The 27996-nt window shown below is 55.7% G+C and overlaps 1 protein-coding gene across 1 annotated transcript; it reads right to left on the reverse strand.

Moving 5' to 3' along the window:
- MXRA7 (matrix remodeling associated 7) lies at positions 1 to 27709 on the reverse strand. The gene is made up of 4 exons (XM_027625845.2): positions 27420 to 27709; positions 11949 to 12018; positions 7993 to 8089; positions 1 to 1261 (listed from the first exon to the last, which is right to left on the reverse strand). Exons 1-4 carry the CDS (start codon positions 27684 to 27686, stop codon positions 1147 to 1149), a joined length of 549 nt encoding a protein of 182 aa, XP_027481646.1. The 5' UTR covers positions 27687 to 27709; the 3' UTR covers positions 1 to 1146.
- Positions 27710 to 27996: the final 287 nt, after the last annotated feature.

The following is a 27996-nucleotide window of genomic DNA, read 5'->3' on the forward strand; positions in this document are numbered from 1 at the left end:
CTCCTGGGCAGAGTGTCAGCAAGGAAGCAAAAGAATCACAGCCACAGGCAGGGGAGGTGCTCAAGGAGAATTCTAGTAGCGAGTGAGAGAGGAAGGAAGGAGAGTAACTCACCCCCGCCATCACTAATGTCAGGTGCGCAAAAGGCCACTGCTTCTTTGAGTTCACTGTGTTGATTTAGCTTTATTTCGGCAAATACAAAATATTTATAAGAACTTCATAGGTTCTCTCCTCAGCAGACCCTCCCTAACTCCGTTTGCTATGAGTTTTCCTGCCAACGGGGTGAGCAGAAACAGGGCCCGTGCGGCATGGAGGAGCTGCTGTATTCGCCTCGTCCTGCGCTGGCTGAACTCCTGGAAACCTACTGAGCCCGAGGTGTCCCAGACACTGTCCCGCCAGGTCATTTTGGTGTTTTCCTCCATGCTGTCTGGGGAGATGCTCTTTCCCTGCACACATGCCCGTCTTCTCTGGAGGACCTTTGTCCCCCTACAGGTGGGCACCATGTCGCATCCTTGATGTCTCTCCCTAGCATCTGGAGGACCTTCATCCCCCTACAGGTGGGCACCACGTCGCATCCTTGATGTCTCTCCCTAGCAGCGAGCATGGTCTCGGGTGTGTGATGAGCACTCAAATGAGCCTCCCTTCCTTACATGGAAAGTTAAGTCTCATGCTTAAATGGGAGGAGCTCTTCGCGGGTCTCAGCTCTGATTACACTGATCTGTTCCAGCACGGAAGGTGGGTGTTGAGTTAGGGTTTTTGCTAAAAGGACGCTCGAGTCGGGGCAGGCAGCAGCTCGAACCCCTGGGCACAGCAGCCCCCCCAACTCCGGACACCTGGTGTGGAAAGGATTCAGGGGTGCTGTAGGGAAGATGGGTAACAGGTCCTGCTGCCTGGGTGTCCAGTCTAACAACACTGCACCCTCATTCTGCCTCAGAAGGCTTTCTGGAAGCCTCCGTAAGTGCATGGGAGGAAGCAGGAGGGGAGCATGCTCTTAGCAAACAAGTCTAACTCTGACGAAAAGGATCCCGATTCCCGTAAAAGGAGGCCTAACTGTGGGAACTGCGCGATCCGTGTGTCATCCACCTCTACAGCTACGCGTGGGGACGGGAAGGAGCCTGCTGACGTCTGCGCGTGAGGGCCGGGGCCGCCTACATGTCATAGAGCCGGAGCTGCTCCTGCACGTCGCCCGCGGACATCTCCCCAAACGTCTCCTTGTTGTCCTTCATGAGCTTGAAGATGGCAGCCAGCTGCTCCTTCTGCACTCTGTGGGGAAGAGAGGACAGAGAGGAAAAGGGTGCTCCGAGCCTGGAGGGGGGGGTCGCCACGTGCGCCCGGGGCTGGGGCCCTGCTCTCTCGGCTGCTGCCGCGTCTGCTCTCCCGGACAAGAAGAAAATCAAACCGAAGTGAAACCCACTCAAAACCCACGAGCTCGTATGGCCGAACGACCTCAGCTGGAAGGTTCTAAAAGCCGGCTCTACGTCTTGGGTGTTCCCTGCGGGTCTGGGGAGGACCCGAGTGACCCTGTGGGTTCCCCTCAGGCCCCCTTTTAGCGTTGACCTGGCACGTCCCGGGAGGTAATGGGGAGAGGCCCGTTCTGTTAAGAGGCTGGAGAGCGAGCCCATGAAGAAACAGGTTAACGACAGCCTCGGTTTAGAGGGATGCGGACAAAAACCATTACCAGCCGAGACTTGGCGGGCACACGCGGAGGTGTACACGGGGGCTTGATCTGGGGGGCAGGGTTGGCATGGGGTCTCACTGCTCAGAGGAAGGAGCGCCTTTTCCTGATTAGCACAGACACCTTGTGGCCGGTGGGGCCCTGCCCCTCCTACCATAGAACTGGCCCGCACGGGCTGGGCAGCTGGGACTGACGTGCTATTGTCTTTGTGAGGCTCAGCCACACCATCTGACCGGCACAGCACAACTCCCAGGAGCGCGAACGTTTTGCAAGGTCGGGGCAAGACAGCAGCAGAAAGCAGGGACGGTGTGGGGCTTGCTTGTTCCGCTCCATGCGCGGGGCTGTCAGCACGGCTGGCTTCTGGCTTCTGTGGTGTCTCCGGGCCACCACACCCTGCACCCCGGCCCTCTCAGCCCCTCCCTGCAGCGAGAAATGCCAAAAAATGGCAGGTCCCGCGTGGCTGGGCTCTGACGCGACCTCTGGCCATCCAGCAGGCCTCACTGCCTGAGGCGGGGTGGGGTCCGCACGTCTGGTCTTACACGTGCATCCCAACAGATTCCTCCTGCAGGAACCCCATACCTCCCATCCAGAAGTTGGTTTTCTGGCTAGAGCAGCATCTAGAGACTCAAATATTGAAGTCCCAAATCCCAGCCTCACTTTGTCACCCTGGGAGTGTGATTTCTACAGTCCATTTTCCTCTCTGGAGGAGGAAGTGTGCATTGAGCTCCTTGGACGGAATCACAATCCCTCCCGCCCAGAGTGAACACAAATTCTCAGATATTTTTGATGGCTGTAGCACCTGGGCATTTTTAACAGGGTGGACCTATGACTTGTACTCTGCTAGAGAGTAATAGGCATCAAAATGAGAGAGCTCAAATTTTAATGGGTTCAAAGGAGATTATTTCTTAAAAACAAAGCAAAACTGAAAAAACACACAGTAACCGAGATCATCTACTCAAAGTTTATTGGGCTGAACAAAGGCTGAATACACAGATCCAAGCCATCAGGAGTACGTGAGGCTTGGTGCCTACAAGCCACGTGCAGAAAGATTCCAGACAGCTAACTAGTTCGATAACTAACCTGGAGGGCGTCACCTACTTACTGTTAACAGTAAGATCCCAGCCTGGATAAGGCTGTTATTGCTGTGTATGGACAGGTGTGCCAACAAGCGTGCGTCTACTCGTCACGTGGCTCGCCCACCATTGCCTTATCTGCACCACGGCCCTGAGCCTAAGCTTTTAGGCCCAGAGAAGAAGGTCACTGGGAATGTAACATGCCCTAGGGGTTGGCATCCCAGCCTTCCATTAAATGGAAAAAATTTTTCTATAAACTTACTGCTTTAAAAAAATGTTTTAACCAACACATCTAAAAACTGCAGATTAGTTTGGTATAATATAAATATTGTCTAATATAAAATTCCAAGAAGTGGATCTGGGACTGATCTCATTATCTGGTGAAATTCTAACTTCTCTATGACACCTTCTAGGAAACGGCATAGTCAAGAAATCTATTTCAAGCAGACTATTCTTATTGCTTCTGCCAAAGCGAACGTGGAGATTCGGCTGAGCTGGTAAGAGCGAAAAGGCCTCTGAGCCACTAGAGGCCCAGATTCCGGCTTCCTCTAAATGAAGACTAAGGGTGACACAGATCTAGAGAGTTGTCGCTGGTTCCCTGCTGTTGGGCCATCAGTAGGCGTCCCTCACCCCCAACAGCCGAGCCGCCAGACAGAAAGAGGGAAGTGGGCCCCCAGGAAAGGAGGACAGTCCACCATCCCTGAGCAGCTGATGAGCACAGGAGCTCTGCCTCAGCTGTCTGGAATGCTTCAGTCTTTCTCGGTTTGGCTCCAGGGAAGGAAAAGGCCAGTGTGGGCTGGGGGTGGGTGGGGGGCACTGGAGTGAAGCTACACTGGTTTGAAAATGATAAGGTGGCTGTCACTGCTGACATCACGGGTGCAAAGGCTGAGTGGACAGCAGGGTTCAGCGCTAAAAACCAAAGTCTACGAAACCCTTGCTGAACCAAACAATCCACACCAACAGGGAGGAACACCTCTACCCCGGGGGCCGAGGCACTCCCGGCACCCTCCCCGCTGAGGGACAGGTCCTGATGGAGGGTCTGGGTCCCAGCGGATTTATGCAGGCCAGAGGCACCTGGGAGCCTGCATGGCTCCACTCTGGGGATTTCCATTTTATCTCTCAAGCTTTTTAGATGCCAAAAGGAAAAGCCTTTAGCAGGAGGCTAAGGATAACTTCATTATTCTTCGGTTCTGTAAAGAGAAATAGGGAGAAAAGATCATTTATTTTACTTCTTCCATCTAACAAGTATTGTGGGGGAGGAAATGGGAAACGGGGATGCGAAGGAGGATGTTTGGGATTGCAGACGCCAGGCTGGATGCTGGTTTCTCAGACACGGGGCAGTTTGCTTCTCGTCACCTGCAGTAGGACACTCTGTTCCCCAGGGCTGGCCTGACCCGGCAAGGGACCTCAGCAGCCTGCCGCACCCCATTCTGAGTCTGGAGTCCAAGAGGCATACAGTTAGGTCGGGCAGACCCTACCTCTGGGCAGGTCCGCAGGGCGGACTCTAGGTCAGATACTGGGTGCTTCTGATCTTTGGCTACTGGGGCCATCCTATCACGTGCTTCTATTCCCTATTCCCGCTGGCGGGGTTTGTCCCCGCTGGGGACACTGGCACCCTAGGCTGCGTGTCCACCTTTTCTAAATGACACCCCGAAGGACGAGGAATCGCAGGGGATCCGATTTTGTCCCTCCGGCGCCCTCTTCTGGAGATCAGAGACACACGTGTTTCCAAACATTGACACTGGCAAATCCCTCGTGGACTCACCAGGTTGCAGACGCCAGAATATCGCACAGCCTGGGTTCCCCGGCCTCCTCTCCCCCTTGCCTGTGATGATGTACAAAACACCCTCCACCAGAGTCGTGTCCCCTTCCAGAAAGGTCAGGACATTCTGAGGACCTTCAGAAAGGAGTGGGTGCTGGGGTCCCAGGTTCCCATCTATCAGAGCCAGCCTGGTCTACGCTTTCCTCCGGACCAGAGGGTGGGAAGAACAGATGGCGCACAAGGAGGACAGGAGTGGGCAGGGCTGCTGCTTCTTTCTCCTGCCAAGCTCTCCAGCTTCACTAGCTCCGGGAGCCGGAGGAGCGTCAGCAGCCTGCAAGCCCGCTGTCCCAGCCACACTCTGAAGCTAGACGCGGCACCTCCCAGGGAGACTGTGGTGGGGACGCACACCCTGGCAGCCAGGCCTGGCAACGCCAAGGATGCCGTGAGCCCCGAGCCCCCAGGAGAAGCCTTGGAGGAGGGGGCAGGCCGTGACAGAGCAGGGCCTTCCTTAGGCAGCAACCCGCTCTGGATTCGCAGACCCGGCCATTTTCAGCCCCTAGGGCAGAAGGAAGCTGACCCACGAGCGATTCCAAGGATGGGAATGTTCATTTAAACACACAGAGGAACGATCTGGGGTCTTGATTTTAGTCCTGCTTCCTAAGTGCTCTGCCCTGAAAATGTGTAAGGTGAGGCTTTAGGGGAGGCTGGATCATGTGACCACTAAGGATTCGGGCTCTGCCTACTACTGCTTTATTGGCTAAGTTGATAAATTTAAAGTCAGGGACTTGCAGCATTTATTTCTTTACTAGCTTGCAACTGAACTGGGACCCAGAGTGCCAGGAAAGGGATTAGAAACAGGCAGAGTTTGGTGGGAAAGACAGGCAAAGAAAAGGGCACACTTCCCTGGCCTGTGGTTTCAGTGGTCTGACAACAATATACATGTTCTTTTTCACCCTGGCATTCCTAGGGCCATTTCCTAGACTCAGCTGGGACCAGAAGGAGCTTGCGCCCACCGGCTCTCCCGGGCCACACGGGAACTACTGTGCTGTAGATGAGGGACGGAGCCAAACTCGCCAGCCTCTGCAACCCCAAGCATCACCACGAGAGGGACAGAAGCAGCTGCAAGAGGGGTGCGAGTCAAGGGGCCCCACGCCGTGCCCCGTGGGCTGGCTGCATGCAGGGGCAGGAGACAGCAAGCACATGGCACAGGTGGATGCGTGCGACAGCTGCGGGGAGCATGCTGGGGAAGGGCAGGAATGAAAATGAACATGAACTCCAGCTCCACCCCGTGAGGACGGCATCACACTGAGTGAGGACCGTGTTTAAGGGCCGCGAAGTCCACCAGCCCCTCCTTCTCAACTTGGGGCACAGCCTGCAGGTGAGGAGGGGAGAGCTCCTCCTCCACCCCAAGAGCAGTCCTAGGGCACGGTCTCCACCCCACGGAAGAGCCAAGCGTGAATCGGTGCGTGAGAGGCCCCCCAAGACCCTGTCGGGGAAAGACCCCCCCCCCGCCCCGGGCGATGCAGAGTCTGCTGTCTAATCATAACAGAGAAGAGACCTTCCCTCCCTCTTCCCGAGGTCCTGGCTCGGAGCCCAGGGACGGTGGCCATCTGACCCCGCAGCCTGAGGCCTGGCATCTGTCCCCTAACTGTCCTTTCTGTTCCAGTGGCTCCTCACATCCACAGGGAGCACCTGCCTGAGCCCCTGGAATCAGGCCTGTCCTGGCCACAGCTCTGTCCACAGGGACCTCTGCGGGACCCCAGGTGCAACCCGCCCTCCCTATTCTTAATCCAGGGGCTGCAAATGTTTTCTGTAAAGGGCCCGATATTGACTCTACTGGGCCCTGGGGGCCACGTGTTCTCTGTTGCAACTACTTGCCCCGGCCACAGCGGCCTGGAAGCCACCACAGACCACAGGAAAAAGAGTGGCCGTGCTGCAGTCACACCTAGCTTACTGACCAGGGCTGCAGTCCGCCACTCCTTCCTCTGACCCGGAAAACCTGCCTGTCCCACCACAAGGGTTTTTTTTTTTTTTTTTTTTTTTTTGCCACACGAGGCTTGCTTCTTAGGGCAGGACGAAGCGGCAGGGCGACACCCAGCGGTTCCTGAGGGGGACGACAGTTCGGCCCCAGCCTCACAAGTGGGCGCTAGCTCCCCACCAGCTGGTCCATGAGGCCCACCCGGAACTTACGACCACTGGGCTCCCAGAACCCTGCAGCCCTGGGAGGGGGGGGCCGGGTCACACAGCGACCCCCGTGCTAGCAAAGAATGAGACCGCTCGGTGCACAGAATGTATCAACCGGTTATGAAGGCGGCGGAGGAGGGGAGGTTTAGACCGCGACACTCATGTTGGGGACACATTACCAGACAGGAGGAGGGAAGCACCACTGGTCTAAGAAGTCAGTCTCCTTACCAAAAGGATTTGCAAGAATATGTGTGGCTCAGGACCTAAGGAACTTGCTACAGGGAAGTGAGGTCAGAGGTCAGCTCAATCCTGAAATATAAAGGCAGCAAACCGGGTCACACTCAGAGGCAGGGTCACCAGCACCGGCGGGGCGGGGGTGCTCCCCTGGAGGCTACCTTCCCCTGCTCCGGGTCTTCCTCAGGCTGGGCCTACGCTGCCACCCCTCCGCCCCCAGGGGAAGAGCCTTCCAGGCCAGCTTTGGAAGAGGCAGGTGACAGCTGTGGGAGGGGAAGTGGGGATTCTCGCAGGCAAAGCAGCTTCTGATTCTTGAGGGACCCTGAGGGGCGTGGCCAGAGGCAATGGAAGGGTGTGTGAGTTATGCATTCGAATAAGCCCTCCTGTCCTCTGTGATCGTGGGACCCCAGCCTGGGCTCCCGTTGAGACTCCTGCTTGAACTGAAGCACAGCATGCCAGGCTCCAGGCCGGCCCAGGGGGCGTGCAGGAGACAGCTGGGTTGGGGGTCTGACCACTGGTTCTCTCCCCAGCTGTCCTGCTGCTTCCGGAGTGTTCCTTAGCACCCTGGCGGGATGCAGGGAGGCCCACGGGTGTTCAGTGGGTGTCCGGCGGGGGCGCGGGCCGTAAAGCTGAGCAGCTAGGCAGCTGCAGTTGTGTGGGAGAACAGATACAGACCAGCCGCAGACGCTGGGCGGGGAGGGGCGGGAGGGAGGGGAGCTGCCAAATGGACGAGCAGGGAGGTTCGCGCCCTGTCCTGCAGTGATAGATCGGTTTTGTCATGAACTCGCCCGTGTGAGGGATCTGCTCCAGGCTCTTCCCGGCCTCTCGCTTTTCCCTTTCCAGTGGGGACGAGGCGGGCAGGGGAGGGGCTCAGCCGCCCTGCCCTCCTCCCCAGCTCCCCAGAGGGGACTGTCTCCAGGGGAAACCGAGTCTGGCTGAGGAGAGCCAGGACGGGAAAGATCCCCTAAACCAAAAATGGGGGAGTGGCAGCGGGTGGGGGTAGCGGCTCGCCCCGAGTGCGCAGGGGGCAAGACAGTAAGGGCTTGGAGGCTGGTGCACGGCCTACCTCTGCTCCTCCTCCAGCTCCTCTTTGGTCATCATCTTCTTGTACTGGTTTCCCCGCAGCTTCCCGGGGCTGTATTTAAAGGAGAAGACCTCTCCCCCTGCAGAGAGGAGATGGGGTCAGAGCCGGCGCGAGGGTCTGAGTGCTGGGGGCCTCCCCCAGACTCAGGGTCCTCGTCCCCTTTTGTTAGTTTCAAAAGGGCCGTCTGGGCCAGAGGGGGTCCCCCGTCCACCCTTTCCACCCCAGTTCCCCACACAGGTGCTGCCGGGCCTCAGAGAGGGTGCTTGCGACGTTTCTTCTCGCCTGACAGGGCTTCCTCCCACACTCTTTCCGTGAAGTCCCACGGCGACTTAGGAACTCCAGGTGGGGATACGGAGACAAAAACAAAACAGCTGGGGAGAAACCAGTCCCCCTCCTCAAACAGCACAGCTCCACCCACCAAATGATGGTTCCTCTCCAAGACCGGGTTGAGCCGTCCACACGGCGGTCTGGCTGCCCCTCTCTAGCAAAGGCTCCCACCAAGTCGCCGTCTGTGAGGATGGCCTACCCTCGTCTTTGAAGCCCCCCCCATTACTGGGGGGCAAATCACATCAGACAGAGCAGGCTGTGCCAGGGTGCTGGGCTCCCTGACTCACAGGGACTCCTGAGCCTCCTGCTGTGGTCCTCCAGCTCCGGGGCCTGGGAATGCCCACCAGTGATTAGAAATCTGAAACAATGCATCCAGCCCACGGTAGGACATGGGAGTGAAGTGGCATTTTTCACATCATTTTGAATCTGGGCATCAAAATTGGCACATATTACTGAATAGGTGTACCAGGATTTGCCAACCTCTGAGAGCAGACTCCTAGATGCCTTAAAACAAACAAACCCTCTCAAGACCTGAGGAGGGCACACCAGAGGTCTGGGCAGAGGAAAGCAGAAACGTGACACAGGGAGCAAGGGCAGGTGCTGGGCACACAGGTGCGGGCTGCAGGGCAGGAGAGGAAAGCCCTCCAGAGCGTCACCCTGGGCTGAGCATCCGGGAGCAGAGAGTCCCCTTGGGAAGTGATGCCCTGAAGTGCTCCTTCAGCCCAGCAGGTGTAGGGCAGAGGGCCTCCGGCCGCCCGCGGGACAGACACTGAATGTCTTGTCTTGTCTAATTCCCAGGAAGGCTTAAAGAATTGAGGAAGGGAAATGCGGAGGCCAGCAAATCACCCTCCCACACAGATGTGGTCCTTTTCAGTTCTGTTCTAGAGAGTTTACCTCTTTGACACTCCAACGTCAGGAATCTCAAACACCTCCGCATCCTGCCCCAGGCCACCCTCACCTCCGGCTGGGGGCTGTCCTGCCTGATCAGACAGGCTGGTGTGGGCCCAGGGAGGAGGAAAACGCCCTGGCCCCTCGGATTCAGCTTCTCTGTGGGCTGAAGGAAGAAGGTTCTGGATGCAAATTCAGAACCCAAATGTTACGCGATGGGGGCCGTGTTCTCTCCAAAAGCTCGCTCAGGAGGAGAAGGCTGGTGGGCTCCACAGTCCTCCTGTGGTGCCCTCACCCCGGCCAACTGCCCAGGAGCTGAAGCTTTGCCTTAGCAAGAAGTTACTACATCTGTACAAGGATTCCTTTGCTCTTCATTCTTTCTGCAAATATTTAGTGAGCACTATGCTAGGGGCTGGGGACTTAGCAGTGAATAAAACATACAGCAAGCAAAGATAAGTCAGATGCAGTCTGAAGTTGGTCACGCGTGCTCTGCAGAAAGGATGGGGGTGTGGGAGGCAGGGAGGGAGCTGCTTGGAAGCTTCACTGGGGGTGGGTGGGGGTGGCATCAGGAAGGGTTTTGCAGATGGTAGTTGAGGGGTGTGGTGAGTTGAGCCCTGCGGTGTCTGGGGAGACAGATTCAGCAAAGCAAGGAGGTCGGTGGCCCTGGGTGGCAGAGAGAGGGGCCAGGTCATCATGGGCGGGGAGGAGGGCTTGGTTCTTCCTCCGGGTGAGATGGGGCTTGGTGCAGAGGCAGGGGAGTGCCGCCCCACCACTCCTCACTGGGGACCCCAGCCCCCATTGGTCGGCTCTTCCTCCAGGCTGAGCTCTGCTCAGGCCAACAAGCAAAGGCGGGAGAGTTCCATTCCTTGTGGGCCCACAGAACTCGGGGGCTTCCAACAGCACCGGGTGTGGGCTGCCTGCATCAGGCAATCTGGGCACTTTGCTGAGTGATTCAGAGCCGCTGTCTGAGGGGCCTGGGTCCTTGGTGGTCTGGAAAGCCCCGAAAAGCCTGCCAGAGGGGCAGAATCACACAGAGATTGCGGTCTCAGCATGAGCGCACAACCGACGCTCATCGATGCTGGCCCCACCGGACAAAGAAAACCAATTAACCTCAACGTCAAGGGGGTCACTGTGTTGCTATGTTTTAGAAAAATAAAACATAAAAAATTCTGCCAGCTGGGTACGACTCAAGGTTTCCATTTATGGGGCAGGTCTGATGAGTCTGATGTTTTCGGGGCCAGGCGGAACAAAGGACTAGAAAAGGCTTTCACTTAATCACATCGTATGTGGTGTACCGAGGGACACACAGTCGCATCCAATTTTGCTAGACCAGGAGGTCTCGATGTGAGAGCCTCCCAGGAGCAGGACTTCCTCCTGCAGCCTTCTGTGAGTCACCAGGTCGCTCAGGGAGGGTGTCTGAGCAACACTAATCAATCAGCCTGAGAGCTGAGCTGTTCACTGCAGAAGGACTGGGCGCCCGCTCCTGTTTTCCTCGGACAGCTGCGGCCACAAACCTCCCCTCCCTCGCCTTGTCAGAGCTGGCAGGAGGTGGCTGGGGGGTGGGGGATGTCCAGGGGGCGGCAGTCAGACAAGGAGGGAGGGCCCCTGACCAGGCAGGGTGTGAGGCTGGTGTGAGCCTCTTCTCATCCTGGCCAGGGGCCTCTGGCGGCCTCGGCTCCAGCCCCTTTCTGTGTCCCCGAGTCACTAACAGGATCCTGACTTCGGGCATCCCTGCAGCCACCTGGGGCCACGAGGCAGGGACAGACCCCAGAGCCACAGTTCCTGTGCGTCTCTAACCTGCAGATGATGGAGGAGAACCAAGGGCTCCAGAGAGAGCAGGTGACCCCCTCCCGCTTCTGCAGCTGCCCGCCCTTCCCTCCTCCTCTGTGGCGGTACTGAGAAGCCCCAGCCCCATGGGGCCTCACGGGGGAGCTGTGGGCCCCCCAGCGCTGCCCTGCTGCCAGCCCACACGCCCACACCCGCCGTGATCACGGCATTCCTACAACCTGCTCTTTCCACTGCCCCTGCCAGCAGTCGGCTGAAAGCCACGGCAACAGTCCCACTTTTTAAAAAAATGATGAAATATTTCAAACATACACAAAAGCACAAGTAATAAGTCCTCCATGTACTTTCCATATAGATTTCACAAGTGTTGACATGTTGCTTTTGTTTGTTTTTGTTTTTTTAAAGAAATAAAACACGACAGACGCAGCAGAAACCCAGACCGTGTGTGGTTCTGTCTCTGTCCGTCCAGGGCACTGGCCCCTCGGGGTGCCCAGGGCAAACCCACGGCCTTCCACCCGGGCAGGTTCCAATTGGTCAGTTTTCTTAATGCTCCCCGGTCACTCCCGCTTGCTTGTCCTGGCCAGCCAGAGTCTGAGGGCAGGGAGGTCTGGCCAGTGAGCCTGAGCTGCTTGGAAATCAGGGGTCTCCTCCCCTGGGGCCTTCGTTGTGCAGAACGCCTGGGCAGTGGCCCTGTGAATGGCTTTCGTCCCCATCAGATAGATCGGGAGACACTTGGCAAGAAACTGAAATGCACAAGCAGTGGCCGGAGGGGAGCTGGGAGGCAGGGCAGGAAATGGAAGGTCAGGGTGCCCGATTTACTGGCGAGACGGGCCTTCCGTACTCGAAGACAACTCAAGTTTGAGACAGGAAAGCGGGGACAGAAAGGGCAAACGTGACAGTGCCCGGGGGCTGCGGCCTGGGGGCCGGGCCCTACTCACCATCCTCCTCCTCAGGCCCTGCTTGGGGGGGGCCCTCCTGGCCCTCCTGCTCCTTCTCCTGCTCCTCTTCCTGCAAGACAAGGAGAGAGTCAGCACCGGGCGCCGGAGCTCGAGAGGGTTCACTCTGATACGGTCATCCAGGTGCCTGACTCCTTGGCGAAAGCCACCCGACCCTGGGGCAGGCGGTCAGCCAGCAGGTGGAAGCCGCATGAGCTCTGCGCAAACGCTGTGTGGCCAAGATGACAAGGGGGAAGCTGTGGCCCCAGGAGCTGTGCTTTTGACCTTTGAACCTCAGTCCCTTTATGCTTTCTGGGTGGGTGGCCCGTCAAAGCCTTTGGATGCCACTTTGGTAACAGGACAGCGGACCGCCCCCACCCCGACCCTGCTCCAGGGACTAGATTTTATTTATTTGACACAGAAAGAGAGTACAGACAGGGGAAGCAGCAGAGAGAGAGGGAGAAGCAGGCTCCCCACTGAGCAGGGAGCCCAACTCGGGGCTTGATCCCGGGACTCCAGGATCATGACCTGAGCTGAAGGCAGTCGCTTAACCAACTGAGCCACCCAGGCGCCCCTGCTCCAGTGACTAGAACTAAAGGCACGAGAGGAGGGCTGGCGGGCCATCTGGAGCCCAGACCGGGCTGGGTCATCACAGAGGAGTGGCGCTCATGGGCACAGACTCTGTCTCTGCCTCCTGGCACCTCGTTTCTACCCCTAACAGTTTCAGTGTCCATCTTTCCAAAATTGGAGCTCCACCTGCTTCAGGCCCAGCGTTCTCCCACCAATGGACTCAATAAACAGATGGCTGGAAGGAGTGTCCCAAGATGGCCTTCTTGGGAGGAAGGAGTGACTTCAACCTGCCGGAATGCTGGGGGGGGGGGGCGGGGACCAGGATGCGCTGATCCTCCAGCTAAAGGGATTTTAGGCGCGGCCCAGGAAACTGTGAGGGGAAGCCAGAGGGCAAATACGGACACACCTGCCGGTTTAGAGAGGGAAGCACACCCAGGAGGAAGTTACCCGCGGTGGAGAGGGCAGCACGCCGAGGCCTTTGGGACTCAGCTCCCAGGGCAGGTGCACGGAGCGGCCTGCAGCAGGCTCCCTCACAAAACAGGGCGAGTGAAGTCGGCCTGCAAGTTTGCACAAGCCCAATGGCCGGTGATGAGTGGCAAACCCCAAAAGGCCTTGAGTTTCCTGGGACTCACACAAAATGCAGCCGGGAGGGGCGGGGCGGGAGGCAGGAGCCGGACTTCTCCACTTAGCAGCGTCCAGCAAGCTCAGCACCACCGAGATGGGAGTCGCGCTGCCCTGAGCGCCGCCGTGATGCCCCCCAGGATTTTGCACAGCAAAGCGTCTTTGTGGCTATGGGGAGGGGGGCAGGCCTCTTCGGGGGAGGCAGGAAAAGGAGACACCCCTTTGACCCAGCAAACCCACTTCTGGGGATCTGCTCTGGACTGGAAAACCACCTGTTCAGGTTTTTATACAAGGACTCTGTGTGCAGCAGAAAACACGCCAAACTGGAAACAAGGAAATGTTCATCCTTAGAGTTAAATCTCTTACAGTTAAATATATTTGGCTAACGTGCTCACCACGATATTAACAGGTTAAACGTGGCACGGTGTGCATACGCCATGCAACACTGTGCTTTAAAAAGGAGGCAACCAAACAAACTGATGTGAGAAATGCATTGGGCTAAATCACCAAGAGTGAAAAAGCAAGGGGCAGCACAATGTGAGAGGGGCAATCTTCTTGGTGTAAATATAAAAATGGAAATGCACCCCCATGCTCATAAACGCTGAGGAAAGGTTTTCTGGGAGGACACGAAAGGTAGTTAGCAGTGACTACCTTTGGGGGCGGGGCTACCTTGGGGGAGGGGCGGCCCTTCTCTGTTCATCTGATACATTTCAGTATATTTGGATTTTCTAATAATATACATGAATATGCATTAATTACTCCTAACATATTTAAGGAATGCTACACAGGGGTCTCTAAACTGTGAAATCTGATTTTCTTTTTTTTTTAAATAAGAGAAAAAGAAAAAAAGGGAGACAAACAGCCATTAACCCATTCAGGGCTGGACCCCAGAAATAGCCCAGTATCGAGACTGGAGGGGTCGATTCTCCCATTACGTGTGAGGGACACCAAGATAAAAGAGAAATAAGCACAGTCCCTTCCTCAAGGAACTCATGATCCAGTTGGGAAGACATCTACACAAATAATTGCCATTCAAGGTGAGAACATCAAGAGCCGAGGCAGACCCCACCATCCCAGAGGGACACAGTGATGACTGACCTGCCAACACTCTCCCGGGGGGAGACTGGTCTACATTTGAATCTTGCACTTGACTTCTGAAGTGTGCTGTTTCTTAAACTGTGGTTGTGGTCCCACTGGCAGGTTAGGAAAGCGATTTAGAGGTCGCTACTGATTTTTTTTTTTTTAAATGTGCAACCCAAGTCTTAGTGTGGTTTTCAGCTTTAATAATTTCAGAAGCATAAATGCTAAAAACATACCAAAAAATGACACTGGAAAGGTTATTTACATTTTAAATATATTGATGTTTCTCATTCAAATTCATGTAATTACCACAGTCCAGTGCTAGATATAGCTCTAGTTGATTTTCAAACTTCCAAAAAATATTCATGGCCCAAGGTTCAGTGACCGAGGGATCGCCTTTGTGACTCCAGCCTTTTGATCTTACATGAGGATTTGATGCACACCTGACCGCCTGGACATGACTTCATGGGAGGTTGACCAGTTCACCAAGGTGCCCATGGGAGAGGGCTCCTCCACCTGCCTACCCATCCGGACTCCGGCACGCACAAATAATTAAAATGAAAAACTTGGCATTCAAATGTCAGAAAGCTAAGTATAAGAGGAATTTAAATAAGTAAATATTCAACGGATGTGTGTTGTAGCTTTGTAGCATTTACATTTCTCAAGTTATTAAAACTTAAAACTGCACTAAGACTTTGGGGGTACTCCTGTATCCCGGAATTAAATGAAAGATAAATAGTGTTATGTGTGTGGTAGACAGAGATACCGTTTGATAAAATTTCTTTTTTTCTTTTTTAAGATTTTATTTATTTGACAGAGAGAGACACAGCGAGAGAGGGAACACAAGCAGGGGGAGTGGGAGAGGGAGAAGCAGGCTTCCCGCCGAGCAGGGAGCCCGACGTGGGGCTCGATCCCAGGACCCTGGGATCATGACCTGAGCTGAAGGCAGACGCCTAACGACTGAGCCACCCAGGCGCCCCCCGTTTGATAAAATTTCTGGCGTGCTTCCGTGGCTTTATTATATATGGGGATGCAATTTAAAAGATTTTTTTTTTTTATTGGAGACTTCATGAAGTTTGGAAAGCAGTGCTGAGTTGGCCGTGTACTGCTTTCTGTCTGTGCAGAAATCCTCTTCCTTCAGAAGATGCCCCTTGAAGCCCGTGGGCCCGGTGGGCACTGCCCCAGGGCAGTCAGTGCCCCTCTCGCAAGGGACCAGCATGCAGATGGGACCCATGGCCCAACTCTGCTGGGGGAGAAGGGAGCTCTGGTCCCCGAGCTGGGAGCCCCTGGCTGTGCTTGTCCCTGAGGCCACTCCAACCTGAACTTTCCCTATCCGTGAGCGACTCAACTCCCAGTTCTGCGAAAGCTGACCGAGCCAAGTGGCTGTCACCCTGTCACTGTCTGCTCACACCCTACTTTGCAAGCCCAGAACGGGTCAAGTCCTCGTGGGAGAGGGCTACCCGCGTCCAATTCCAGCAGCGCAGCAGCTGAGGGCTGGGCAGTGACAGAAGCTTCCAATGGTGCTGCAGGGAGGTGCCCCCCCCCCGACCCCCCCGCCCACGCCTGCAGGCTTCTCTGGGTTACTTTAGATGACATCACCATGATGGAAAGGAGTCCATTATTAAACAAAACACTGTTGGGGCGCCTGGTGGCTCAGTCAGTTAAGCGTCTGCCTTCAGCTCAGGTCATGGTCCCAGGGTCCTGGGATCGAGCCCCGCATCGGGCTCCCTGCTCCATGGGGAGCCTGCTTCTCCCTCTCCCTCTCCCTGCCGCTCTGCATACTTGTGATCCCTCTCTTTCTCTCAAATAAATAAGATCTTTAACCCCCCCCAAAAAACACTGTTTATTGCATTTTGCCCTTATTTTATAAAAAATGTGTACACGACAGAAAAACGGAAGTGCTGATACCAGTAATAAGATGGGCATGGGTCTTGTACACAGTGCCCTTGGGACAAAGACGGCCGTCCTTTTGGAGTTGGTGGCCCTTGGGCATCCCTCCAGACGGTGAACTGTGTGCGTGACAGCGAAGGAGGGCGGTAAGGTGCAACGACGCACAAAATGCTGTAGCAAGAGCTGTCGGTAAGGCTGTTTACCTTCCTTCTTACGACATGTCCCACCTCCTGTGCTGCTTTGGCACGTGCAGTTTTTGAAGGTAAGTTTTCTGGAACACATTGCGTGTCTAAGCAACACGGTAGAGGGGCCCCGAGGAGGGCAGCTCGGCTGAGCTTGAGGGGCACGGTGAGGCCCCAGAGGGGACGCCAGGCAGGGAGCATCACAGCTTTTGCAATGACTTGCTGGAGTTTGGTGTGGTTGCAGGGGATTGCGGGGTGGGGGTCAGGAGGCAGGTCTTAGACCGGGGAGATCTTACAGGGGACAAGGCAACGAGGGGCCCCCAGCAGCTCTTAAATGGGGAGAAACGGGAGGAGACTGGAATTTTTGGAGCGGGAAGTGGAATGGCATAGTGGGGGCAAGATCGGAGGCAGGAAGAACTCCTAGAAGGGGGCTCAAAGCGCAGGCGGGGGATGTCAGGCCTGAACTGGGAGGTGAAGGGACTCTGGCCCCCAGCTCAATGTTTGTTGAATGAATCAGCGAAGGGCTGGCTGCCCCTGGCTGAAGGCAATCCCCTGGGGGTCTCGAGGTCTGAATCCCACCCTTGGGCTTGCTTCCCCACATAGCTGGGCTAGGACCACGCCTGGGGCAGCACAACCCCACAGGTGCTCAGGGTGCTGACTGCAAGCCAGCAAGAGGCCATCACTGTCGATTTCTGGTCAATGCCCTTGGTCCTGAGCGTGTTGCAAGGTACCCTGCGTTGTGGGCTGAATTGTGTCCCTCCCCACATTCGTAGGCTGAGGCTCAAACTGCAAGTATCTCAGACTGTGACTACATTTGGAGAGAGGGCCTTTGAAGAAGAAATTAAGTTAAAATGAGGCCGATGAGGGGGGGTCCCAACCCAATTTGACTGGTGTCCTTTTAAGAGGAAATCTGTAAGAAAGGACACACTCGAGAGACACCAGGGGTGTGTGTGCTCATGGAAAGACCCCGTGAGGACGTGGCGAGAAGGCGGCACCTGCACGCCAGGGACAGAGGCCTCGGGAGAGAGCGGCCCTGCCTGTGCCAGGACCTCACTGTTCTGGAGAAAAGAAATGTCTGTGTTTCAAGCCGCCCGGTCTGTGGTACGTTGTTACGGCAGCCCTAGCAAGCCAACACACTGTGCTCTGATGAAAGTAAACCAGTTTCATGAAAACTGTGAATTGGCGACGCCCTCTGAGACCGACAGCTGTTGTCATCCTGGCTGGTCACCAAGGCAGTCTGGGGCTGGGACCCAACCCCCTCACCTCACTGACCAGAGTCCCAGCATTCCACTACTGGATAGAGCCCAAGTTTTAACTTCACCTGTCCTGGGACACTTCTCCAATTCAGCCGTTTCCTCCAGTGGAGGGCTGGCTGTGGGGAGAGGCCAAGCACCGGGGCCAGGGGCTCCCAGAGGCCAAGGAGGGAGGCTTCTCAGAGCCAGTGTGAGCCTGCGAGCAGCACATTGCCATTTATGGCTGCTCTGGCTGATCCAGGCCTGATGCACCGCGCTGAAGCAGAGGAGGGAGAGAGACAGAGAGAGGGGCACTGAGACAGGGGGTGGGGAAGAAGCAGAGAGAGAGAGAGAACCAGACATTGTTCTGTCTGCCCGAGGAGATGGTTCTGCCCTGGGGTCCTGCACTCAGGACCTGCTGGGACCCTGTGACCAGCCACCAGAGCTGGCTCGGGCTGTGACTACAAGCCCCCCGGTTAATCCAGGATGATTTTAGCGGACCACGGGTCCGCTTCCACGGGGATGCCTGTCCCTCCCTCCCCTGCAGCAGCCAGCACAGAGAACAGGAAGCTCTCAAGGGGCCTGCCCGATTCCCCATGCACTCCTCCGCTGCCTGGGTCAGGCCCCATCCACCGCAGTACGTCGGAAGGTTTCCCAGGGGGGCACCAAGACTGGGTGCAGGAGCTGCCTTCCGGCTCCTACCGCAGGCAGAGCGGGTCTGACAAGGCTCTCCCCTCTTCCAGAAAGAGTCCATTAGGCAATTGGGCTGTTCATCCTGTGCGTTCAGAGGGGCGCAGCTACGGGCGAGCAGAGGGCCCAGAGCCGGCGCCCGCTCCGAGCGCCCGTGCTGGGCGGGGAGGGCAGGCCGGCAGAGGTCACGGCGGCTCTCTCCACCGGCGCGTCTCAACAGCTCAGCCACCGCGCGCCTAAGTGACAGCTCAGGCTGAGGTCGCTCAGGCCAGCCCTCTAAATCCGTATTTGCCGCTGGGTAAGGCACATCCCCTGAGACAAGAACTGACGTCTTCTTATCCTAAACCGGCCCCTCTCAACTCGTCAGTTTTTCTGTACGGTCACAGCATCTTTGACACTTCGTCACGGCCTGGGAAGGGTGAGCCAAGCCGGCCACTTCCTTCCACTTCTCGACTGCCACCCCCGCCCCATTCTCCATGCTCCTGCCAATCACTCAGTGCCAGATACGGACAGGCACCGTGTCCTTGACCTTACTCTCCCCCAACTCATTTGCTCTGAGAACCTCTTCAAATGCCAGTTTTATGATGTTTTTTCCTACTAAAACCCTAAAATGACCACTGCTGTGCTCAAGCCAAATAATCCCCAGCCTCTGAGGTTCTCCTGCTTCAGAGGCAGTGAGGTCAGTCCCTAAGGCTTACTGGGAAGTGCTCTCCTCTCCTGCCCACGCGGGTGGGGGTGTGCCATGGGAGGGCGGGCAGGAACGTGGGGTCACCCTTGGAACCAAGGCCTTGGGCACACGGTCTGCCCTTCCCCATTCACCTCTGGGTGCTCCTCCTTCCACTATCTGCGTGGGGTCCTCTGAGGTCACAGGACCTGGTGAGAATGGTTTTGAGCTCCTTTTTTTTTTTTTTATGATTTTATTTATTTATTTGAGAGAGAGAGAATGAGAGATAGAGAGCACGAGAGGGAAGAAGGTCAGAGGGAGAAGCAGACTCCCCGCTGAGCAGGGAGCCCGATGCGGGACTCGATCCCGGGACTCTAGGATCATGACCTGAGCCGAAGGCAGTCGCTTAACCAACTGAGCCACCCAGGCGCCCTTGAGCTCAGTTTTTATCCTGGCTCAGCAGGCAGAGCCCTGGAGCTCCATGGGGGGCAGGGGGTGGTACTGAAGGGATTGCTGTAAGGAAGGACGTGGAAATAGGGGGGCCAAGACCTCCCCCCTCCCACAGAGCAGTTCTGCTTTTGCTCTACACAATGGACTTCCATCTAAGATTGAAGAAGGAAAAAGGTATCTAGTGCTTTAAAAAATGTGGGAAAACCACTGATCTAATGTGGCTTTGACCCAAGATAAAACCCTAGCTGATAAAACCTGATGCATTGCCAGTTATCCAGTCTCTGTTTGAACACTTCCAGCCTCGGGGAGCTCACTACCTTACAGAGCAGTCTGCCTCTCTGGGGCATAACACACAGCTCTAGACCATGCAGACAAGATGCAAGGCCCTGGGCCAGAGGCCTGGGGCATGAAGAGAAATGGCCTCTGCCTGCTGCCCGGGGCAGTGCTACGAGGAGGCATCATCTGCCTCGTGGCAGGGGCCACCAGCATTCCTTCTCTTCGTTGTTCTTGCAGCCTACACATTCAACAAGCATGTACCGGGCGCTGCTGTGTGCTGAGCCCGCTAGAGCAGCTGGGGATGTGGCCGTGAACGTGGCAGGCCCATCCTCCTGAACCGACATTCTGCTGTGGCAGACAATGGACACGAACATAAAGGATAACCTCAGACCACATGGGGTGCTGTGAAGACGGCCCGAGCGGGTGTGTGTGTGTGTGTGTGTGTGTGTGTGTGCGTGTGTGCGTGTGTGCCGGAGCAGGGGTTGGGGACTGTATGTTCGCGGAGGTGCTCGGGGACACATACACTTGAAAGGTGAAGAGGAACAACCGTGTGGAAGTCTAGGCCAGGAGAGGTCTGCCAGGCGGAGCGAAGAGCAAATCCCAGGCTCCAGCTGGTGTGCCTGGGGGCCGGGACACGGCGGAGGGGCCTGAGGACAGCTGGCACAGGGTGCGGGGCCGGCCACAGGGGCCGTGCCGAGAGTTCGGCATTTACTCTGCATGTATGTGACGGGAGCCATCGCAGGGCTTGGAGGAGAGTCCGGGATGTGGTTTCCATGTGATAAAGATGGTGCCCGTTGCTGGGTGGAATGTGGGGGGCGGGCTGGAAGCCGGGGGAGCCGCTAGGAGCGAATGGCACAGCCCAGGTGAGCCACGGACGGCAGGAGAGAGGATAGCCTGAATTCAGGAGGTACTCTGCAGACACAGGTGGCAGGACTTGCTGGTGCAGGGGCTTTGCGCCTGAAAATAAGAAAATGAAGATGTCGTGTGGGCTTTCAGCCTGAGCAGCTTCCGGGGGGCCATGGAGGAACTCCAAGCAGATGACTAAGAACAGTGGGGGGTAGGGAGGGGCTGAGGGCAGAAGTCAAGAACTCTTAACAGACACGGGGGTGGGGTGGGGGGAGTCTCAGGTGGCCTCAGGGCTCACTGGACAACCACGGGCATGTGTTGAGGAGGCAGCTGGCCACCGGAGGTCAAACTCAAGGAGAGGCTGGACACCATCAGCTATTGATCATGCTGACAGTGTCAGTGTGTTCTGGAAGACGGGCCTAGAAGTGAGTCGTCCACTTGATGTGGGCATAAGCTCTTCCAGCATGGACAAAGAACAAAGGAAGAATACTGGGTAAGAGGCTGACTCAGGAGGCGGGGCTGGGGAGGGGGGCAGTAGATTGAGATCAGGAGTTCACGGCCCAGCACACAGGCCCAGCACACAAGGCCCCAGGGCAGGGAGGAGCCAGGCTGCAGAGCCGAGTTCAACCAGCCAGACTAAAAGGGCCATCCTGGACTCTGACCTCACATCCCAATCGAGGGCACATTCACAAGCCCTACACACACGCTCTTGCTCAGATGGCCAAGCATGCCAGATCCAATCCCGTCAGATTAACGGTTTGGGGCATTGTTCCTACAAAGAGGATTTGGAGGGCATCAAAAGCCTCATAAAAAAAAAACACCCAGGGGCAGAAATGCACATTCTCCCCTTATCAGCAAGGATTAGGTGGAATTTTTGTGTCTAGGTTTTGCAGGGGCAGGGGATAAACAGAGACGCTTGAGCACAGGGAGGAGAGCTCACGGACTGACAGGACCAGAATGAGGAAGGCTGGGAGGAAATGACACCGCTGTGTTGGGGACCAACCAGGCTGAAGAACTTTGACCAGGACCAACTTTAAGGATCATAATAGAAGACAGGTGCTTAGTGTTTAAAGTCTCTAAGGAGGCCTCAACCACGGGCACCGGAACTGGTGAGACTTCATGAAGAATAAAGATAAGAGTGGTGTGACCCCCCCAGGAGTAGGGTTTACTGATCTTCACAGGACACCACTGGGCTGGAGGTATTTGCTTGTCTTGGGATTGAGCTCAGAATCTGAGTCATCAGCACATCAGCATCTGGCTAGGAGAAACACTAGTAATACCAAGGTTACAGAATTAGGTTCTTGCTGAGAACATGCCCAGGGCTGTCTCAAGCAGAGGTTGGCCAGAGTTAACAATGAGTGCAGGGAGTTCTTACTTGCAAATACTAGGCTCGGGTGCACACATGCACAACCCCCTCCCCCACAGGCCACGAAACAGGAGCTGGTAATGGGAAAGCTCTAGGAGAGATCAGAGATGGTTTTAGTTCAACCCCTTCCCTTTGGGGAAACTGAGGCCCAGAGGTTATATGACTTCCCCCAAGTCCTATGGCTATTCAGAGGCAAAGATATTAGTTGAACAAGTACCATGAATTCTCACACCAGGTTTCCTTCGGGCCAGTTAATGTCATTTGCTCTTCTTCAGCCCCGGTGGCCAGGAGGATGTGACCGATCCTTCTCCCCCCTCCCCGGGCAGGAGGGCAGGGACACCCTGTGCAGCATCCCAGCCCTCCTTCATGGCTCGGACTGAGCAGCAAGCCTCTCTGTCCGTGCAGAGCACCCCTTACAGGAGGAGGTTTCTGAACCCCATCAAAGTCCTCCTTTGTTCATCTGTCCCTAACGGCAGCCAAGCGATCGTGGTCGGACTCAGGTTGTTCCAGAAATGCCTGAGCCACCAGGGATTGGGCATTTCTCAGGAAGCACATCCACCAATGGTCTCAGGCTGTCTCAGCCCTCCCACACTGTGGCTGAGGCCGACGGTCTGGGAAAGAACAGGGCTACACACAGAGACTGTCTGAAAGGGCGTATGCTCCACGTTTCCTTTCTAACCCTCCAAACCTAGACAGCTTTTTTCTTAGGATATGTCCTTTAAAAATTTACTACTTCCCACTGAGTAGAAAATTCTAACTGGCAGCTACATTTTCTGGGTGCAAACAAGACTATCTCTGGAAGAAAGAACAAAGTTGAGCCATTAGGAAAGTCCCCAGACTTCTTTCTCACATGGAAAAAAAAAAAAGTATGAGCTTAAACGACTTCACATAAAACACCCTCTTGCACTACCGAACACTGAACGCTTGTTTGCAGCTCTGGGCATCGTTCTCTGTTCAGGGATGTTCATCACTGTAATTACTGTTTTACGTTCTGCACTTTTCCTCACTTATTTCTACCAACTTGCTAGTTAATCCAATGTCCTTATTAATGGACATTTGGGCTATTCCCAGTTTCCTCCCCAGCAAATCACTAGACCTGCTATAGATGGAAAGTCTGTATCCTCCCCAAATTCATATGTTGAAGCCCTAAGCTCCAGTGTGATGGTATTTGGAGGTGGGGCCTTTGGAGGTAATTAGGGTACCATGAGGTCCTGAGAGTGGGGCCCCCAGGATAGGATGATTGTCCTTATAAGAAGAGGAAGAGAGACCAGAGAACTCTCTCTCCACCACGTGTGGACACAGCCTGAAGGCGGCTGCCTGTGAGCCAGGAAGTGAGCTCTGACTGGGAACTGAGTTGCTGGCACCTTGATCCTGGACTTGCCAACCTCCAGAGCTGTGAGAAATAAATGTCTACTGCTTTAAGAGTCCCAGTCTGTGGTATTTTGTTATAGCAGCCCAAGCTGACTGAGACAAGATTCCAAAGTGATATGAACAACTGCCAAATATCTATTTGGCCCTCCGCTAGCTGGATTCTGTGCTTTTGTTAAGAGAATAGAAAGTGGGGCCATGTTGGCATCACGAAGGTTGGAACAGATGATGGGGGAGGGGACTCACCTGCTCCTCAATGATTCTGTGGCCTCTGCAGGGGGTGGGGGGCACAGGGGCACACCTGTGGTGACAGGGATGGTGAGGGTAGGGGACGCAGCTTGGACCTAACAGCAGGAACCAGGGGGGCGCCTGGGTGGCTCAGTTGGTTAAGCGTCTGCCTTCGGCTCAGGTCATAATCTTGGGGTCCTGGGATCGAGTCCCGCATCGGGCTCCCTGCTCAGCGGGGAGTCTGCTTCTCCCTCTCCCTCTGCTGCTCCCCCTGCTTGTGCTCTCTCTCTGACAAATGAATAAATAAAATCTTAAAAAAAAAAAAGAAAAAAAAAAGGTGAACCAGGGTCCAGCTGCATAATGAGGGCTGCCAGAGGAGGCTGGGCAGCCCAATCAGACCAACACCACCGGAGTGTCTGAAAAACCAAGCCCTTTCCTGAGAAATTCCCCCACCGGGTTTCTTTTTTCCAACACTGTATTTTTTTTTCAAGTATAATTAATATACAGTGTTATAAAAGTTTCAGGTATACAATATAATGATTCAACAATTCTATACATTTCTCAGTGCTCATCAAGATAAGTGTACTCTCCAACATTGTATTTTGGGAAATTCCAACCTACAGAAAAATTGGAAGAATAAAACAATGAACACTCATATACCCTTCACCTAGATTCACCAATTGTTAACATTTTACCATCATTCCATTCTCTTGTGTGTGCTTATATGTGTGACTGTTAGAATCGTGACACGTTGTCCCTAAATGGGCATGCATCTACCCTTTTATTTTGTTTTTTAAAGATTTTATTTATTTATTTGACAGAGAGAAACACAGCGAGAGAGGGAACACAAGTGGGGGAGTAGGAGAGGGAGAAGCAGGCTTCCCGCTGAGCAGGGAGCCCGACACGGGGCTTGATCCTAGGACCCTGGGATCATGACCTGAGCCAAAGGCAGACGCTTAACTGACTGAGCCACCCAGGTGCCCCGGGCATGCATCTTCCTAATAACAAGGATACGTTTCTACATAATCACAACGCCAGCATCACATGCAAGAAACTGAGCATCCATACAATAAAAATGATCTAATAAGCCATTCCTTTGAAACAACTCCAGTTAATCTGCAAGATGTTCTTTATAGCTCCCCACCCCCACCCTAATCCAGAATCCAATCAAGGATCAGGCATCACATTTGCCTGTCTTGTCTCTTTAGTCTTTAATCTAGATGAATCTCCCTGCCTGTTCTGTGTTCCGTGTCATTGTCCCTACTCCGTTGCTGAGCAGAGCGAGGACCTGAGTGCCAAGAAGTCCGAGTTCTGGCACAGACGTAACTCTAGTACTATTTGAGTAACCCTTGACCTTCACCTTGACCACTGTTTGGGAATCCTATGACATAGCCTTGCTGTAATCCATATCTGCATCTAATAAGAAGCTTGGCCATCCCAGAATTGCAGCCTACACATCAGCACCAAAACGCACTGTTTCCTGGCCTTAAAAGGGACCAGCTCTTATTTGTGACATTGTTGGCCCTGATTCTTTGTGAGGGTGCGGCATGCCTGTCATGCTTTCGCGGCTGCCCACCCCTACACTCACCCCTAGGAAACATGACAAGAAAGAGGTTCTAATAATAGAGCTCTGCCCTCTGCTTGGCCTCCCTGCCCTGGCCGGCTGATCACCCCCCATTTCTTCAGTGGCTGCCCAGTGTCTCAGCCCATCACACTACTTTGCTCCCCATGGGGCTGCTTCCCAGTGACCCAGAGCTGCAGTGGAAGGCTGCTTCCTGTGGTGGAAGGCTGCTTCCCTGGGCTCCGGATCCTTCTCAATAATCAGCTTTGTGAATCAGAGGCAGCAGCTGCCCTGGGCCTCCCAGGCCTGGCCGGGCAGAAAGATGATTGGATCAGAAGAAGCGCCATTAGTTAGGCAAGGTGGCTGCTCTGTCCCTACCCCCCCCCGCGCCCCCCCCCCCCCCATTTCCCCAGGGTCCTTCTACCAGCTCTCTGGGCTCGGACTCGGGCTTGGCAATATGATTATCAGATCTCGGAAATGCGCCATTCCATATCCAGACAATTTCTTAGCAGCTCTTCCAGGGCTAATCCCACCACTGGGAAGGCATAGTAGTGGGGGACAGTGATATGTGTCCCCCCAGCATCTGACCCCCAGGGCCTGTGGCACAGCCATGATTTACTGTTTGCCAGCTGGAGTTGAGGGGGGCTCAGCAACTCAGCAAGGGTTGGGGATCTGAACCCACAAGAACAAGGCAAGAGCCCCGAGTGAGGAAATTGACTTAAACGGAACGCTTACGTTGGGATAATCTCAGGACAAGATGTCGCACAGGGAGGACAGACACAGGCTCAACTCTCAGTCATCTGGCAGCTGCCCCGCATGTGAACCCTGTGATGTGCTTTGTCCTCCAAAGCACCCACTCACCCCCACAGGACGTGCATTTTCCTGACAGAGGCAAATCGTGCTCTGGCGGGCGGCTCTTGACCAACAACACTGAACCCACCCCACCAGATCTTGAATTGCTGAGGGCCCACAGGCCTTGTAGGAAGCTCTCTCAGAAGTGCTGTTACCCAGAGGATCAAGACATGACAGAGAGCCACGAACAGGCGTTTGCAAACTTCAGTCGGGAACTTGCTGCCCTGCGTGACCCATAGGAGCAAGGCTGGCTGAGAGCTAGGGGCAGGCTGAGAATGGCCCGATGTCTCTCCTGTGCCCAGGAGGCTGTGAGTGCAGCCAGAATCCCAAATATGGGAGCCAACCTAACATATCAGCACAGGTCCAAAACCCTTCCTGCCATCATCACGGGTGAGGTCAGCAAGAGCAGCTGGGCCTCCATTAAAGCGAGTGTCTGTCCTCCCCGGGAGGATTACAACAGCCCTCCTCAGGCTGGTGAGAATCGGCTCTCATGACACAATTAGTCACCCACTTGTCAAACAAAAGCGCCTGCTCAGAGGGGTCCCCCATACACTTACTCAGCAAAGAGAAACGCCCTGGCCCAGCCTCACTGCCTTTTCCCCTCAAGGGTTCTCTCCCGTGTAAACCACCGTGTCCAGCAAAATTCAAAAAGGCACTGCGGATACACTGACAAGGCACCCAAGCTTTGTACTGCTCCAGCCATTCTCCGCTGCAGGAAAAGGGGCTCGGGACTAAGAACAAGGCATTCTGATCTGACTCAGGGCCCTGGGTGGTAGCCTGCAGAGGTCAAGGGTGCTGAAATCCTAGCAATGTGTCTCATGCCTGGCAAGTAAGTTTCCAATGTAAAGAGAAGCACTGGAAAAAGAGTATGGGGCTGGTGGGATGGCTGCACATCTCTCTGGATGTCCTGAAGCAAGGCGTGTGGTCAGGACAGAGCTGATGGACCGCAGGGAGTGGGCTTGGGGCAGAAGCAGGAGGGTCAGTTTGGGGGTGCTCAGCAGCCCTGTAGGAGGGCTTTATCTTCTCCTCCACTCCATCCAGGCCAGGCTCATCTGCAAGCCCAGGGGAGATGTGCCAAAGCACGTGTGCACTTTGAAAACGACAATAAAAATGACTGCATTTGTGCAAGGCTTCTTCTTTTGGCCCCGCCCTATGCGCTTCCCACCTCACTGGCTCTGGAATCTGGATTTCACATTGGCTTAACAAGAAAAATCAGCTTTTTTTTAAAGTATGACTATTTTTTCGTTATCCAGACAACTCTCATTATTGCAGACCTTGAAATAAGCCACATGCACGTGGATCCGGGAATCCGTGGGCTGGAGGGGTGCGGGGCGAGGGGTGGGTGTGACCCGAGCCAGGGGCGTAGGGAGCCGGGGCCGGGGCCGGGAAGTGGACCGCGAGCAGAACACACTACACAACTCCAACAGGCTCGGCGCTCGCCGACACTTCTGGGGGGCAGGATGGCGAGTTTGCTCGCGGGCTCTGCGCTCCCGGGGGGTGGGGGGCTGGGGACCCGGTCCCTGGTCCTGCCCGAGCTGGGGGGAGGGGGAGGCGGGCCCCGGGGTGGGGAGGGGCGCCCGGGAGGGCCGGGTCCCTACCTGCCTGGCCTCGGCGGCCTGCTCCTCCGCCTCTGCCGGTGCCGCCTCGCGCTCCCCTGGCCCCTCGAGCTCCCTCGGGCCCTCCGGCGCGGCCGCCGGCTCTGGGGCGCAGGGGTCGGGCGGTGCGGGAGTCCCGGGGACCTTGGCCGGGGACACGGGCTCTGCGCTCGCGGCCGCCCCGCGCCGCACCAGCAGCCAGGCGAGCAGCAGCGCCAGCGCCGTGGCCAGCACTGGCAGCGCGGCCAGCAGCTCGGCCGGCGCCTCCATCGCGCCGCGGCCGCCCGAGTGCCCGCCCGCAGGGACCCCGAGGGAGCCCGCCGCGCCCCGCCCGCGCCCCGCCCCGGGGCGGAGCCCTTGCCCGCGCCCCGCCCCCTCGGGCCCCCGGGGGTGGCTTTGCGGCTGGGGGACCAGGGCCCGGACCCTTGCGGCGGCGCTCCGGAGAGCCAGCCCCGCCCTGCACCGGGCAGGCCTGACGCTTTGCGCTTCGATTTGTTTTGAAAACCAGCTTGAAAAGCTCTTTCCTCTGGCGCCCTTAGATTGACCGTCATTTTCGGCATCATTTCCGCCCTGTACAGAA

This window comes from Zalophus californianus, chromosome 16, assembly GCF_009762305.2.
Source record: "Zalophus californianus isolate mZalCal1 chromosome 16, mZalCal1.pri.v2, whole genome shotgun sequence".
NCBI lineage: Eukaryota > Metazoa > Chordata > Mammalia > Carnivora > Otariidae > Zalophus > Zalophus californianus.

Bases quoted from the DNA above. Each gene is read 5' to 3' on its own strand.
- MXRA7 (XM_027625845.2), bottom strand. From the start codon at position 27,686: ATGGAGGCGCCGGCCGAGCTGCTGGCCGCGCTGCCAGTGCTGGCCACG. The intron at 12,019-27,419 runs GTAGGGACCCGG...CTTGTCTTGCAG, and splicing joins AGGCCGCCGAGGCCAGGCAG to GAAGAGGAGCAGGAGAAGGA. The intron at 8,090-11,948 runs GTGAGTAGGGCC...TCCTCTCTGCAG, and splicing joins AGGGCCTGAGGAGGAGGATG to GGGGAGAGGTCTTCTCCTTT.